The sequence below is a fragment of the Camelina sativa genome, chromosome 7, assembly GCF_000633955.1.
Source record: "Camelina sativa cultivar DH55 chromosome 7, Cs, whole genome shotgun sequence".
NCBI lineage: Eukaryota > Viridiplantae > Streptophyta > Magnoliopsida > Brassicales > Brassicaceae > Camelina > Camelina sativa.
The window spans coordinates 18838893-18853206 of NC_025691.1; the positions used below are offsets into that span (position 1 = coordinate 18838893).

At 36.0% G+C, this 14314-nt stretch overlaps 3 protein-coding genes across 5 annotated transcripts; all 3 read left to right on the forward strand.

Moving 5' to 3' along the window:
* LOC109125648 lies at positions 5068 to 6598 on the forward strand. The gene is made up of 2 exons (XM_019227706.1): positions 5068 to 5365; positions 6392 to 6598. The coding sequence occupies exons 1-2, from the start codon at positions 5166 to 5168 to the stop codon at positions 6420 to 6422; spliced, it is 231 nt and encodes a 76-aa protein (XP_019083251.1). The 5' UTR covers positions 5068 to 5165; the 3' UTR covers positions 6423 to 6598.
* Positions 8497 to 12374, forward strand: LOC104701502 (proline-rich receptor-like protein kinase PERK9). 3 transcript variants are annotated; one of them, XR_753834.2, is made up of 9 exons: positions 8497 to 10167; positions 10255 to 10665; positions 10748 to 10831; positions 10972 to 11042; positions 11142 to 11218; positions 11296 to 11443; positions 11527 to 11688; positions 11777 to 12125; positions 12203 to 12374. XR_753834.2 is itself a non-coding variant. In XM_010417196.2 (9 exons), the coding sequence occupies exons 2-9, from the start codon at positions 9228 to 9230 to the stop codon at positions 11969 to 11971; spliced, it is 2088 nt and encodes a 695-aa protein (XP_010415498.1). In that variant the 5' UTR covers positions 8497 to 8833; positions 9143 to 9227; the 3' UTR covers positions 11972 to 12374. The 3 variants fall into 3 exon arrangements, 2 of the variants coding, with proteins under 2 accessions (XP_010415498.1, XP_010415496.1); XM_010417196.2 differs by having other exon boundaries at positions 8497 to 8833; positions 9143 to 10167; positions 11777 to 12374; XM_010417194.2 differs by having other exon boundaries at positions 11777 to 12374.
* LOC104701503 lies at positions 12637 to 13958 on the forward strand. Its single transcript, XM_010417197.1, has 2 exons — positions 12637 to 13223; positions 13325 to 13958. The coding sequence occupies exon 1, from the start codon at positions 12753 to 12755 to the stop codon at positions 13203 to 13205; it is 453 nt and encodes a 150-aa protein (XP_010415499.1). The 5' UTR covers positions 12637 to 12752; the 3' UTR covers positions 13206 to 13223; positions 13325 to 13958.

Sequence of the window (14314 nt, forward strand, 5' to 3'; positions counted from 1 at the left end):
TGGTGTCACGGTGTTAAGAGATTATGAGGGTTCTAAAAATAGGAAGTTTTATGAATAGTTAAAGCTTACCTATTTATGGAAAGTGTGGCGTGCAAAGCATTTGATGCGGTGAACCAGAATATGTGAACGTATGGTACTTGTTTGTTTTATAACGCTCGTATTGATGATTTGTTGTGGATAATTGCCTAGCGGAAAATCTATTTTTGGAAAGGGTGTGTGTGAACACCAAAATGTTTTGGATGTTTGTAGTGAGGCCTATGGGTGGCCGTGGCGGTGGTGTTATTCCGGGAGAGAGTATGGTGTTGGTGGGACATTGAGATGTTCTACGCTGATCACGGGGGGTGGTCTCGGTTGGTGAAATGCTTATAGACGTTATGACCGTTTGCTAGAGGGACGGGGGGTCCTGAACAACTCATGAGTAGATGGGGGTTCTCCTAAGGGGCCGAGGGTTCCCTAGATACTGATAGCTCGAAGGACTGCGGTCCTGAGGGTGGCAGAGGAGATGGGGTTCTCCTGAGGAGATGGGGGTTCTCCTGGTACCAAGATCTCGAGGGTGACGATCCAAGGGTGAGACGGTATGGCTCGAAGACGGGGGGTCTGAGAGCGTGATCGGTATGGCTTGAAGGTTGCAACCTAAGAGCAGATGAGTTGGTAGCAAAAGTGTCAAGGACGTGGGAATAAGCATGGTAACCGGATGTGGATTTATGAGATTGATGGGGGTTCAATCTCGGTGTTTTCTATGTGTTGACCGGGAGGGTCAGGTGTATGCTGGTCAGGGGGACCAGAGTGGTGATGGTTGGGAGAGTATGGTTTGGATTGACCGGTGGGGTCAGGACTGTTGACCGGTGGGGTCAGGATTGTGTGGACCAGTGGTGCCATGGTTGCGGCAGACCAGATGGTTGGATGGTGTGAACCGTTGCGGCGGGGTTGGATGAGTTTTGCGGTCTAGTGGCGGTGTGTTGCAGATTCGAGGACGAATCTTTTGTTAGAGGAGGAGAATTGTAATATCCGCAAACCGATTTCTGGTTATTGGGAAGGGGTGTCGATCAACACCAAGGGGAGTGTCGATCGACACCATCAATGTTTGGTTCGACCAGGTTGTTTTTAATTGTCGTTTCTGGTTTGGTTTGATTTAATTGGGTTGTCTAAACCATGTATTTAAGGGAAAACTCGACTTAGGTCGTGAAAGGAGTTTGTCTTGGCCGTTTTTTGAGAAAAGAGAGAAGAGAGAATGTTCTTGAGGGATTTTGGAGAATTTAACCTAGATTGGTGAGATCTGTTATTGTGGAGTGGAGATCTGGTGCTAGGAACGAAGGGGAAGCTTTCTAGGGTGCTGGATTCGTCAGTTTGGGTCAGAAACTTCCTGAAAAAGAGGTGAGTGCATAACCATGGCTTATCTAAGTCTGATAATCCTTTGGTTGCTTGATTGGTCGTGTCTTGTGGTGTTGTTCTTGCTTGTGGAGGTTGTGTTATGGTTCGTATAGGTTCCTGAAGCTTTTGGGTGAGTTTGGGACGGAATAGAGATGATTGGAAACAGAGATTCGTTGATCGGCTTCGAGCAGAGCGTATCTGCGGCGTCGGTGTCGATTGACACCAAATGGGTGTCAGTCGACAACACTCTGGGCCTAGTGTCGATCGACACCAGCGTGTGGTTTCCTGGTTGGTTGTGTTTATTTGTTGTTTGTTAAGCATTGGATCTCAGTTGCTTGTGTGTATAGCCCAATAGATGGGAGGATTACCTCACTGAGTATTTGTGATAATACTTACGCATCTTGATTGTTGTTTGCGGTGTGCAGGTATGTGAAGTGGAATCATGGCGATGAGGAGGAGGATGATCTAGGGTCTCGTTTGTGTGTTGTTGGTTATGTTGTTTATGTTGGAACATTGGTTAGAAGCATGTTAGGTTGTTAGATAGAATGGTTAGGAATATTATTATATTGATGTAATATCGGTTTTGTATTATTGGTATGTTTCCGCTGTATGTATTGATTATTGTTGGTATAATGTTTTATTGTGGTTTAGGTCGGTTTAATTAATTAAGTAATATGAGATGTTTAATTATATATTGTAATTGTTGTTATTAAAAAAAAAAAAAACGGGTCGGGATGATTCATGTATAAAAGAGAAAACTGGTTTTCTTTTGCTCTTTGTTTGTATCAGACTATCAGTGTGTGTTACTAACTTACTATCAAAGTCATTCCAAGTCATGATGAGCGAACAAAATTTATTTCTTACGATAAATATTGTTTTGGCGCACAAAAAAAAAAGTTGCAGTTGTGTCTGCTACATCTGCTTGCGACTTGGAGACTTGCTTTACATATGGTTCAATTTCTCAGGATATACGATACTGTGTTTTGCTCTGAAATTAAAACTGATTGACAATTTAATACAAAAAACAATATTGTGCTTATTGATGCGTGTTCCTTAACGCCACATGGACTCGATTTTAGAAGTCTAATGATCTTGTTGTTGTTGTTGTTTTTTTTTGTTGTCATCTCTTGAAAACATAATGAATTATTTAATAACTATGTAAATTTTTTTATTTTTTTATATAAAAACCTTATAATTACTTATAATTTTTATAAAATATTATAAAACAACCTCATAAATTCTATATACCTATTAAATTCCTTATAAAAGTATTATGTAGTTGATGATGGTTTTTAGTATACCTATTAAATTCCTTACCATATTGAGGAAGTTAAAGAAGTTTAGCCTGTAGTTGATGGATTCAGGTATCTTTAGGTTTCAAAATCACTCATTATAGTTTTATAGTGATCATGGTGATAGTTTGGTATCTTTCTCTTCTCCATGATGTGATTCTTGAAAATTCTTATAGACCCTCTCAAGTTCCTGATAGTAGTGAGAGCAAATACTGAACATTTCAGTGAATCTATTGACGAAAAAAAACTAGTGAGAGCAAATGATACTCATAATAATTTTCCAAACATAATGTTTAAACTTTGGTGATTTTTGTTTTTTGTTTTTTGAATCACTCGTTTTCTTTCTTTTGTGAACCACATTTTATTGTTAGTAACGACAAACACTTGCGGGAAAAAAAAACTTCTCAAAATCAGTTACTTCAGTGGTTTAAGGCGGTAAATAATAATTTCATTGATTGATATCAACTGCTACCAAACCACAAAAGACAGTGTTTGCGAATGATAGCGGAACAACCAATCACCACCTTAATTCTTCTTCTCTGCAAACACCACGCTCAGAATATATATGCAAAAATTGTTTTGTGTGCTACTATTCAAGGCCTAATCAAAGGAAAAATTGAATTACCGGTAGCAAAAATAGTAGGGGTTAAAGAAATACTAGATGTGGAGCTCTTCGAAGAAAACTTTGATTATACTCTTTACTTTCATTCATAAATTTAGATGTGCATGTAACACATGTAGTCTTTATTAATTGTGTATTCCTTTCTTTCTTTGATGTCATTCGTTAATCAAGCATATGATGATGTGGGTAAAATTCCCTGAAAGAATGATTGAACTCAAATTTTAAAGTGAAACATAACAAAGTACATATAACCCCCTTGGAAATCTCTGAAGCCGAGATGTTACGAACTGGTGGAAGTTGTGTAGACACTTCTGTTCGGCCAAGAGAAATATGCTTGGGAAGAAATATATGTATTGCTAAAACTTGTATCATTTTCTAAGTGCTCTGAATATAAATTAATAAATATATCAATTATTAAGTGAAGTAAATTTATATATTTGTATCAATATTTTTGATGTAAATGATTTAGATTTGCATTGGTTATAATGAAATGATGTTATACAAATCAATAATATTATCGATTATTGTAATTGATGTTAATATCTAATTTTTATATCAGTTATTAAAAGTAATTTAAAACAATATCATTTAGTTTTGTGATAATATTTATGTGGTACAATACATTTCTTTTTTTTTGTAGTGAAAGTATGAAAATAGTACATTTTGATGTAATACAAAATAAAATAAAATTTTGGTTACTATAAATTAAATTATGTCAAATAGTTAGGATGGAATTAAAAAGGGGATTTTAAAAATATCCTTTTTCCTATATCACTTTTTAAAAATACCCTTTCATGTTGGTCATTTTTCAAAAATACCCCTTTTCTATGAATAAAATCACTAAATTCTAAACCCTAAACTCCAAATACTAAACCCTAACCCCTCAAAACTAAATCCTAAATATAAAATGAGAACCCAAACCTGAAAAAAAAATATAAAAATTAATTTAACACATTGAAATTATGTAAAAAAGGGTAAAAATTAAAATGTTCAAAAAAAAAAGTATTTTTGAAAAAGAGTATCTCAAAAAGGGTATTTTTAACAAATTCTCAATTAAAAATATAAATTTTTTTTAACAACCAATAAAAATATATCATAAGTTCTAGTGGTTCCATTTTTTGTTTATTCAACAAGTTGAATAATGTTTGAAAAGAATTTAACATTGATTTAATCTATATGGACTTTTTTCAATTTTCAACACTATTCAAATGTTGAATAAACATTTAACACCTCTATCGTACACTAGACAGTATCAGGATGAAGAATCTAAATATATAAGATCAATATGGGCTGATGAGCCTGGTGTAGCCAATTGGAGTGACAATCAGATGTGATTTGTTTTATGGTTTAACTCTTGCTTGAAGAAAGGCACGTACGACGTGGCAAATTATGAATCGTTTATCCATTGACCAACTAAACCAAACCATTAACGTAATGGGATTTGTCGAAGTCGTTCTTACTTATAATTTTAATAAAATATTTTAAAAAACCTCATAAAACATTTTAATACGTATTAAATTCTTTATAAAACCTTAAGAAACCTTTTGACGCCGTTTAAGAAACCCTTGATTAAAAGAAATTTCAAATCACCTTTACTGTTGTTTTAACCAAAGAGATTAAATTTTAAAAAGTTTATTAATATGTAGTTAGGAATAATTTTTATTTATTTCTAGTTATAATAAAACAGTAAACACTACTACCAGTAAGCGGGGCTAATTTGGTCGTGGGCTTTGATAATAATTTAGGTCCGTTTTTTTTTTTGTTTTTTTTTGTTGCAAAACACTAAACAAAAAATTAATAAGGAAAAGAATAATTGAAAATCCCTAAATCGCAATTTTGGGAAGAAGGGAAAGGGATCTCTCAATCTCTGGCTGTATCGGATGGCGTCGTCAAGGGATCCTTCAAAAGCAGTAGTAATGGAGAGGAAGAAGAAAGGAGCTCCGATCAAATTCTTGGTGCCTCTCATTTACGCGCCTGCTCTTCCTTTGATCCGCTTGACTTTGAGGCATAAACCAGTTCTCAGAGACCGTCTCTTCGGTCTTGTCCTCGCCGGTGCTTTCGCTCATGGCTTCTATCTTGTGTATCCTTTTTTTTTTTTTATCGTGTCATTTTGGAATCTTTAGTGGATTGCTGTTATAATTTGTTGGAATGACTTAGCTTCTAAAGTTAGTGAACTTGTTAAGGACGCTTTTTGCCCTTTGGGTTTTGGAAAAATGCATGTTTGGGTTTAGGGTTTAGTAGTTAGTTCAATTTGATATGTTAGTTAGCATTGTAGATTTTGAAAATGGTATCAGAGAGCTAGGAAGTATTTGTGATTGAAATTAGGCTTCTCTTCGAACCACGATAACGTTTTAAGATATGTAGTAAGTAAGTGTGTGTAAGCATAAAGACTAAGACAGTGGATCCTGTCTTGTCCAGTTTCATCACTCATGTTGAGGATTTGGTAGGCATAATTCAGTGTTAGGTCTAAGTTAAGTTTATTTTCGTCGTAATTCAATGTTAGGTCTAAGATTTCGCATTTAGATAAGATATGTGTTAAGCATAGGGACTTAAGGTAGTTCATAGTTTGATCCTGACTTATTATCATCTAATCACAGGAACTCATATATGGTTCATAGTTGAACCATTTTTTTCATTTCCTGCATAATGCTTTTGTTGATGTTTGTTCAATCTCTCTGTGTCTTATACAACTTATTTTTAGAATTGAAACTATAAACAATCTATATACCAATCTGAGGATGTTAAGGAAGTTTACCATGTAAGTTGATGGATTCAGATATTCTTAGTTTTCAAAATCACTCACGACAGTTTTTTAGTGTTCATCCTGATAGTTTGGTATGTTTCACTTCTCCATGATGTGATTCTTGAAAGTTCTTATGTATTATAAGTTTTATAACCTCGAGTTCCTGGTACTAGTGAGAGCAAATACTAAACATTTCAGTGATTTGAGCTTGAGCTGATGCTGGTTCCTTATGCTGTTAAGCTTCGATTAATATAAGCAGAGTCTGTTATATGGATTTGGAAAGTGGCTACATGCATTTGATAGTATTGATGATCTCTTTGGAATGTTTTTTTCTTGTGATTGTTCCTTAATGATGAAACACAGAACGGATATATATGATCAAGAGAGCAAATGAAAAAAAAACTGGGAGTTGCAGCAGCCATTCAACAAGAGCTCTATATTTCTCAGATGTCTTTGTTTTCAGATAAATAAATTTTGCTTTTGGGTTTAAATCCCTTGACACATCAATCCATTAGTCATCTTGTGTATCAGTTTCTACATTTTTCAATCCCATTCTTGATTTTTACATCATTCCAGTTTGACATAGTATGCATTCCACATGAACACATGGTCATGATATAAACAAGGAATATAATTTATACTAATATATATATAAGTGGAGAGACAGAGAGAGGTGGCAGGTGTTTCTGAATTTACACCTCTCTTATGCAAGCAATGATGATGGGATCAACAAGTGCGTTTATATAATTAGAATTGTTTTTTTTTCCTTTTAAGATCCTCACTTAGCTCTCACACCACATGTCTCCTCTTTTAATTTTATGACTTGTTCACAAAGTAATGATGGAGAAATGGCACGTGGTTGTGAGATACGAGTGAGAGTGTGTAAACAAGAAAAAAAATGTGGTTAGAATGTTTTGGGATCGTCACGTCTTAGTGAATGTTCTTTTGGGGTTTTAAGGTTTTGAAGGCGACACGTACATTTCATGTTACTATCAAAGTGTCTCTCCCTTTCACCATAGGCCATAGCACTTTATTTTTCTTGTTGTGTATAGAATTTTCTCGTGAGAACATTTTGCAATTATGATGGCTCTTCCGGACCCAAAAAAAATCCATATGACCATGTTATTCTTAGACAAGACACACAAAGAAATTCTCAAACATTAAAGAAAGACTAATAAGAAGCACACCAAAGACACCAATTGACAAGACTTGAATTTTTTTTTTGCCAACAATGATAAAAGACAAATTTAGTCGATGTGGTGATATTCACTAAACAACATTGTTTTTGAAGATTTAAAAGAACAAAGCGTACATCACCCCTACTACGACTAAACAAACCGTCTTGCGGATCTTCAAAATTGTACTTAAAATATATACAAATGTGATTTCGTTTATAATTATGTGGCAAATACTTATGTTCAGATTTCATTATTTGTTGGTTAACCACGTGTATTTTTTAATTGTCCAACACACTATCTATCCAAACCTGAAATATTCCTTAATTTTCTACCCAAAATATTTGGACCATTTCAACGTTAACTTGCCCAAACTATTTCTGTTGTCCACAAATTGATTTACAGAGTTCGTTTTCCTAAGGGTTAGCGTGAAGACACCCGGTAGTGACATAAGTGCTCTCATCACAACCTTTCTAGTTAGGAAAATGAGATCTTAGACGTTTTTTTTTTCTAATTTGTAAATGTCCTCCATTTAATATTTTACATAGTTTTGTCCTTTAGATGTCATGTGCTGCTGCTAGCTGCTGCTATACTCTAATAAATTATATTACACGAAATTTTGTCCTTTTAAACGCAATATACGATGTCAAAAAGAAAAATTCAATATATATTGCAAAGCTGTAGAATTTAAAATTAATTTTACAACCGGTCAAGTCAAACCACAACTTACGACATATATAAAAAGTCAACTAGAAACACTTAATAGAAATAATATAAGAACCACATTTTGATATAATATTAACCGCCATTATTATTGAGCAGACAACTACATACTTGTCATTAAAAAAAAAGAAAACAATCTAATTCACAATTTAATCAAGAATCAATTTAGCCTCTTCAGATCACAGGTAAACAAAAAAAACAAACAAAAGATCTCGTCATGTGAGATTGATATATAAAAATCAAATAGCCAACTTTAACACTAATTAACTCCATTGAAAATTTATATACACTAAATAGAACTATTTTCTTCTTTTTTTTTCTTTCTCAAAATTTCTTTTATATACAAAGTTTTATATCACAAAAAGAACAACACTAATTAATAATTATAAATTTTGATATTTGAAAGTGCCGATCTATATTGAAATACAAAGCGCGTCCAATAAAAAAACAGACGCGTTATAGAAGCTTAAATAAAATAATAAAAACAAACAAAAATAATACATAAAATAATAGAGAAAAAAAAGAAGAGCTTATTACGGTGAATTTGGAAAGTAGCTGAATGAGATTTAATTCAGTTATGGAAACATTTATTTATTTTTCTTAAAAGCCTTTCAATTTTGTTTGACCGTTGATTTTTAACGTAGCATTGAAGCTTTCCCCCAGAGAAAGAAGACGCTGAAGGAAAAAAAAAAAAAAAAAAAATTCAGGAAGCTCTTAAGAAAGTGAAAAGAGGAACAGAATGAAACTTTGATTCAAGATTCCAACTTTGAGAGAAGAAGAAGAAGAAGAAGAAGAAGAAGAGACAAGACAAAAGTTAGTAACTTTGTGTTGTTCTTCAATGCAGCTGAAGAAGATGTTTAAAAAGTTATGATTTTTGAAGTGAAGAAGAAGCTCTTACAGATCTGAGGTTTATTATTACATTTTTTTTTTATAATCTCAGTGATCTGGTTTTGTCTGAGTGATCTGGAATTTGGTGGGAAGCAATTAAAGTTCAATTTTTTCATAACGATCTGGGGGGTTTGATCTGTTACATCATCATCTACTCTGCTTTGTGTTGAAGCTTTTGGTGTGTTTAGAGTAAATTAGGGTATAATCTTATTAGCTGTGTGTGTGTGATCTTGAAAGTTGCAACTTCCTTCACGTTTAGTGTTTCTTTGGTTGGTAAAGTTTGGTGCTTTCAGGATACTGTCTTACTCAAAGTCTCTGCATTTTTTAGGTTCTTGATTCTTAAATTTAGTGTTTTTGGAGGAAACATTTCAAATTTTTTGGATGAGAATTAGATTTTGTTAATCGGAATTGAGATGGCAACATCACCGGTACAACCTCCGGTATCTAATTCTCCACCGTCTCCTCCGGTAGCTTCACCGCCGATAAATAATGATACTTCACAATCAGTTCCTGATACACAACCACCAGTAACATCGCCGCTTCCTCCATCAGCTCCTCCACCAAATAGAGCTCCTCCTCCGGTTGTGACTTCACCACCACCAGTACCGAGTGGAGCACCACCGCCTCCTCCTCTGCCAAAACCACCTGAGAGCTCTCCTCCACCACCGCAACCAGTGATCCCTTCACCTCCTCCTTCAATTTCATCGCCGCCACCACCGCCAACGGTGCAGCCACCAAGTAGGCCACCTGCATTAGTCCCTCCTCCTGCTTCTGCTCCTCCTCCACGGCCTTCGCCTCCACCGCCAATCTTCGAACGTTCTCCTCCTCCGCCGCCATCAGAGCGTCCAATTCAATCTCCTCCTTCTCCACCGCCATCAGACCGTCCCACTCAATCTCCTCCTCCGCCTTCAGGTCCTCCAATTCAATCTCCTCCTTCTCCTTCACCGCCTTCAGATCGTCCCACTCAATCTCCTCCTCCTTCACCGCCATCAGAGCGTCCCACGCAGTCTCCTCCTCCTAAACCTTCACCCCCCAGGAGAAGTCCAGATACTCCACCACCAACGATCTCTTCTCCTCCTCCTCCACGTTCTCCTCCCAACATACTTGTCCCAGGTTCTGACAATCCATCTCAGAACAACCCTGCTCTTAGACCTCCTCCTGATACTTCAAGTTCAACTGATGGTAGTGGAATTGGTGCTGGTGCTGTTGTTGGTATCAGTGTAGCAGTTGCACTTGTGGTGTTCACTCTTATTGGAATTTTTGTCTGGTGCTTGAGGAGACGAGAAAAACGTCTTTCAGCTGTTAGTGGTGGCGATGTTACACCATCACCAATGAGCTCTACCGCAAGATCAGGTATTATGAGTTTGATAGGAATCATAAAAGTTGTTACTTGTGTGTTTCTTGATTCTCATTACGTTTCTTGATATTCTTTATGTACAGATTCAGCTTTTTTTAGGATGCAGTCATCTGCACCTGTTGTAGGTAGCAAGCGTTCTGGCAGTCATCATTACTCACAGTCACAATCTGGCGGCTTAGGCAATTCAAAAGCATTGTTTTCTTACGAAGAACTTGTGAAGGCAACAAATGGGTTTTCAGAAGAAAACCTATTGGGTGAAGGTGGGTTTGGTAGTGTATATAAAGGGATATTACCGGATGGGAGAGTAGTTGCTGTGAAACAACTTAAAATTGGTGGAGGACAAGGCGACCGAGAGTTTAAAGCTGAAGTTGAGACTCTTAGCAGGATTCATCACCGCCATTTGGTTTCCATCGTGGGACATTGCATCTCTGGTGACCGCAGATTGCTCATTTATGATTATGTCTCTAATAATGACCTTTACTTCCACCTTCATGGTAAAGTAAAAACATCTCCAAGGTTACTCTTTATATATGCACACCACTGGGACTGACACTATCTAACATGTCTCGTAAACAGTTTCAAAATCTGCTCTGGACTGGGCAACTCGTGTTAAAATTGCTGCTGGTGCGGCTCGTGGACTAGCTTATCTTCATGAAGATTGTAAGTTGTTGCTCATCCCACTAGCTTGTAACCTGCAAATCACACCTCTTTGGAAAAAGTTACTAAATTTAGTGGTAGACCAAAAGAAGTAGTCTTAGTGGTATTTGGCTATTTCTTACTACTAAATTGTCTATTGTCAGGTCACCCGCGTATCATTCACAGGGACATAAAGTCGTCTAACATTCTTTTAGAGGACAACTTTGATGCTCGGGTACGCATTATTAGTCTCTACTATATTAAAGATTTGTAAGGTTTCTGTTACATTGTGACTTAAAACAGTATTTGATATCTCAATATTTTTAATTTGTAGGTTTCTGACTTTGGTCTTGCAAGATTAGCTCTTGATTGTAACACTCATATCACAACACGGGTTATTGGAACATTTGGGTAGGTGCTTGTCTTGTTTGATACAAGTTTGCATATTGTGGTCTCTGTTTGATATCTTTGATTCATCTACTTCACAGCTACATGGCTCCTGAATATGCATCAAGTGGGAAATTAACAGAGAAATCAGATGTATACTCCTTTGGAGTTGTTCTACTTGAGTTAATCACTGGACGTAAACCTGTGGATACATCCCAACCACTGGGAGAGGAGAGCCTTGTTGAATGGGTACGACCGCTACTCATTAACATGTATACCTTTTCTTCAGTATCCTCAAATCGTTTGACTTCTGCATTATTTTTGCTGTTCAGGCCCGGCCTCTGATAAGTCATGCTATCGAAACCGAGGAGTTTGATTCTTTAGCAGACCCCAAGCTTGGAGAAAACTATGTGGATTCTGAAATGTTTAGAATGATAGAAGCAGCGGGAGCTTGCGTGCGCCATTCAGCTGCCAAGAGACCTCGGATGGGACAAGTACAAAACATTGTTCTTTTCTTCTTTCCTCGAGATTGAAGAGTTTATTTGGCTTATAACTTAATCTTGATCATACATTATTTTGCAGATTGTGAGAGCTTTTGAAAGTTTAGCTGGGGAAGACCTTACCAACGGAATGAGACTAGGAGAAAGCGAAGTCTTTAACTCAGCTCAACAGTCAGCAGAGATCAGATTATTTAGAAGAATGGCATTTGGTAGCCAAAACTACAGTACAGATTTTTTCACACATAGTAGTTACAATAGCAGAGACGAAAACGTGTAAATATCATACACACAGATTTGTTTTTTTCTTTCGCCATTAGAGGCAACAACAACCCATCAATAACATCCCAGTTTTGTCTAAAAACTTCCCATCCTGCGCCTCAAACCTGCACATCCTGTTCTCAAAGCAGAACCTTCTCAGAGTGCTTAAAACAGTAAGAATCTCTCTCTGGTTTTGTTTCCTTCTGTTTCCATGTGGTGAAACTAAAGAGACTACCAAAACAATTTGTAGAGACAAAGGATTACAAAGGAGCATGTGGTTGAACAGAAAGATGAGATAAAGAGATATATAGATGGGTAATATACTTATGTTCTAGGCTTCTGGCACAAGAAAGCTTCGTTTTCTTACATGGAAATACTTTTGTATCTATTTTATTTATACCTTTACCTTTACTTCCTTGTCATATTATCTCAATCTTATACTTATATATTGAATCAACAAGGCTCCATCTATATCTCACTGTGTCATTGTGTGTTCATCTGGCTTAGTTTCCAGATGCAGAAAGGCTGATTTACCCGAAAACGAAAGATTGTTAGTTGTTTTGACGTCTAATCTTCCTAAAACAATGCTTCTAAAAGCGTCTCAGATCACATGTGTGCTTCTGTAATATGTGCAAAAACAAACACATGGGTGTTGCTTTGCCTTGCATTTTGTTGATACCAATATTGGCAAGGAACATATTCCTTTGACACAATATGATATCACCTCTTAAGTTTTGTTTTCTCCATCTCCATATATCTTTGTTTTCAGCTTAACATGTTTTTTCAATGCATCAAGAGTAATGGAAGAAGATTGTGGTGCTTTTGCAGCAGATTGTGTTGTACTTTGTTGCTGCTGCGAGTGCTTTATACTACAAGTCTTTATCTTTGTATTCTTCAAGGTTCCTTGTAAACTTGCACATAAAATGAAGAGATTTGTGACCAGAAGGCTTCGAGGAAAGAAGAGAAGAAACGCGAAGATCTTCCTACCGACAAAGGAGGATGATTGCAGAGACAGAGAGGAGCATGTGTCGAGATTAAGTTGCATGCAAGACATTGAGGAGATGATGCATGAACTTTCCATGAAAGGAGAGTTTGTGTTTGGGAGTTTCTGGAGACAGGGAGACTCTGCAAATGATTTGGATTTCGGAAACTCACAGTTCGAAATAGCTACATACAGAGATCATCATTCCTTGTCATTGCTCATTGCACAAGATGTCTTATTGGATTCAAGAATCCACATAATGAAGCGTTAAGAGGACTGAAACAAAAAGGTATTGAACTATATCTATGCATTCTCTACTTTCTCTAAGAGTGAGAATAACAGTAACAAATTGGCAATCTCTCTACTGGAACTCTGATGTATAATCTTCAGCTGTTCTGTAAACACAATTTACCGGACCTGTAAGATCTCGTTTCATGACCAGGCAAGAATCAGAATGTACAACAACTAGTTGGTAAGCCTTCTTCGGTCCAGAGTCTGAAGCAAGAAAGCTTCTTGCCTTCCACATCTATATGGTTCTATTTACGTTCTCCGAGTCAGTTGAATATGAAAGACCTATTCAAGAGGAGACAGGTTGATTACGTTGTCATGATTCAGGCTCAGATCTCCTGACTGATTTCTTTTAGCTTATAATTTGGCAGTGAACCCAACTGTTGTAGGTCTTATCGATCTTTAATTGCCTTAGAATATCACAGTACTCCGGGTCGTTACACTACTATTTGGCACTAATAGTAGTTACAATAGCAGAGACGAAAACGTGTAAATATCATACACACAGATTTGTTTTTCTTTTTCTTTCGCCATTAGAGGCAGCAACAACCCATCAATAACATCCCAATAAGAGTGCTTCAAACAGTAAGAGTCTCTCTCTCCGGTTTTGTTTTCTTCTTTGATTTGTGTTCATCTTACTGATTCCATGTGGTGAAACTAAAGGGACTACCAAAACAGAGGATTACAGAGTAGAAAAGTATTCGATCGTAATGTAATTTCTGAATTCTGATTTAGATACAAATAATGTTGGACCAAATATATATATATATATATATATATATATTTAGATACAAATAAAAATCTATTATGCAAGTAAAGAAATATTTTAGTAGGTTATTTTATTCTGTAATTTTTAATATGAAGAATTCTTTTATGATGCAAGTCAAATTTTTATGTTAATTATGCAATTAGATGACTAAAAATTATTCTATAATATTATTCTTCAAAGTATAATATAAAAACTTTTCAAAGTTAATAATCATTTTGTAAATAAAAAGTCTCACTCTATAATAGGGAATAGTTTACTCCAAAAATCCTATTTTAAAATGATATTACTTATTTTAGAAGATAAATCAATAAAGTGAGAGGTAT